The 2,161-nt window shown below is 36.3% G+C and overlaps 1 protein-coding gene across 1 annotated transcript in view; it reads left to right on the top strand.

The window, feature by feature from the left end:
* Positions 1 to 2,161, top strand: part of LOC109833783 (nuclear pore complex protein NUP155) — a 15,240-nt gene that overhangs the window by 7,750 nt on the left and 5,329 nt on the right. The window contains 4 exon segments of the mRNA XM_020401593.1: positions 1 to 35; positions 110 to 322; positions 670 to 917; positions 1,480 to 1,861. The exon segment at positions 1 to 35 is cut by the window's left edge and continues 1,067 nt beyond it. Of these exon segments, the coding sequence (XP_020257182.1) occupies positions 1 to 35; positions 110 to 322; positions 670 to 917; positions 1,480 to 1,861 (878 nt within the window).

Raw genomic sequence — 2,161 nt, 5'->3', positions numbered from 1 at the left:
TTCTCTACACTCCAGCTGAGCTTGCTGCCATGGAGGTAAATAACTATAAGTGAGTCCCATATACACCGATAAAGTTCCATTTACTAAAGCTTTTGCATTCATCATTCAGGTGAGGGCAATGGAATGTCTTAGGCGGTTGCTTCGGAGATCGAGTGAAGCACTTTTCTTACTTCAGCTTATTTCGCATCATCATGTTACTCGCCTAATTCAGGGTTTAGACAGCAACCTGCGACAAAGATTAGTTCAGTTGACATTCAATCAGTTAGTCTGTTCTGAGGAAGGTGACCAGCTAGCAATGCAACTTATTTCTAGGCTTATGGAGGTAATATTCCTTCATCAGTTGTAGATAATTATAGATTTTGATTTTTAATGGGATTGTCCGATTTGCTGCCTATTTTGGTTCCTATTTCATAACTAAGAAAATCTGATACTTCTTTCCTTTTGCCAACTAGGTCATAGTACTCATAATGTCATTCTACAAGAAAGGGAACTTCTTTTTTCTATATGAAAATTTTCTTTTGAGAAAGGCTAATTAAAAGAGGTTTGAGAAAATAACTAAAAATTGATTTCATAGTCGTGTTGCTTTTGTTTTTGGCTGGTAATACACCATTTATGTTTATTTTATATCTTTAAAGAACAGTCCTGACAGTTTTTTTCATACGTTTCTAGTACTACATTGGTCCTGATGGCCGTGGCACAGTAGATGAAATTAGTGTGAAACTAAGGGAAGGTTGTCCGAGTTATTATAACGAGTCTGATTACAAGTATTTTCTAGCCGTGGAGTGTCTTGAGAGAGCGTCAGTTACCGTCAATGGGGATGAAAGGGAAAAGCTTGCTAGAGATGCTTTCAATCACCTAACAAATATTCCAGAGTCTGCAGATTTGAGAGCAGTATGCAAACGATTTGAAGACTTAAGGTAACTTGTGTATGTGGAGTTAAGTGTTGTTTCAGGCTCCTCCTTTATGATCATTGTTTTGCTCTCCTTTCTTTTGCTTCCTAGCTAAGGCTCACTTGCATAATCTTTTTTAAGCATTAAAAGAGGGGAAATGACTAAGAGAATGTTTGGCAAATGGTTAAAGTGGCTTATAAGCGACTTCAAGATGTTTGGCAAGCGGCTTATTTTGGCTTATAATCCACCAAAAAATAAGCTATGGTATTGCTATGGTATTCTATCTTATTTTTGGTGGATTATAAGCTATAATGTTTGGCCAAGTAAAAGACATATATAGCCCTCATCAATTTTCAAAATTCCATGTCATGTTCTTTTTGGTGGTATAAGCCATGCGCTTTTTGGTCATTTTGATTACAATGATGGATTATAATCCACCCATTTGTCAAACTCTTTACTATTAGAAAAGTGTTATAATCCACTAAATTTACCGAACACTACGGATTTTAATCTACATGGATTATAATCCATTTGTGGACTATAATCCAAAGTTAACCAAACATGCTCTAACATTAGTATTGTGCTGCAGATTTTACGAGGCTGTGGTTAGGTTACCTCTGCAAAAAGCCCAGGCGCTTGATCCTGAAGGTGATGCATTCAATGGTAAAATTGATCCAGGACTTCGTGATAGGGCACTTGCTCAACGAGAACAATGTTATGATATAATTATGAATGCCATTCGATCTCTAAAGGGTGATAGTGGACAGAAAGGATCCACCCTTGATGCAGCTTCTCGTAGCAGATATATACAGCAAATTGTTCAGCTTGGTGTTCAATGGCCAGACATGGCATTCCATGAACATTTATACAGGACATTGATCGAACTAGGTCTTGAAAATGAATTACTTGAGTATGGTGGTTCTGATTTGGTGTCATTTCTTCAGAGTGGTGGCCGAAAGCCTTCGCGAGAGGTATTTGTTTCTGTATTCAATTAGTTCTGTTTTCCCTTGTTTGTAATACTGTAGCCACAGATTAAATTTGCTCGATATCCTTCACTTGTATTCTAGGTTTATGAGAGTAATATACATATACAATGTCTGTCTTTTATTTCATAATTTTGGTCTTTCTCACCTTCAGGTGGCGTGTACCACTACATAATTACCTTTTCTCTACCGAATTTATTATATTCGCAGCTGTCATTTTCTTTTGTAAAAAATGATGTAATCAGTTAATCATGTGTTCATTATTTTTTTTATTTTTTAAAGGTTAAA

This window comes from Asparagus officinalis, chromosome 3 (genome assembly GCF_001876935.1).
Source record: "Asparagus officinalis chromosome 3, Aspof.V1, whole genome shotgun sequence".
Lineage (NCBI taxonomy): Eukaryota > Viridiplantae > Streptophyta > Magnoliopsida > Asparagales > Asparagaceae > Asparagus > Asparagus officinalis.
This window is presented reverse-complemented; position numbering and strand designations above follow the sequence as displayed.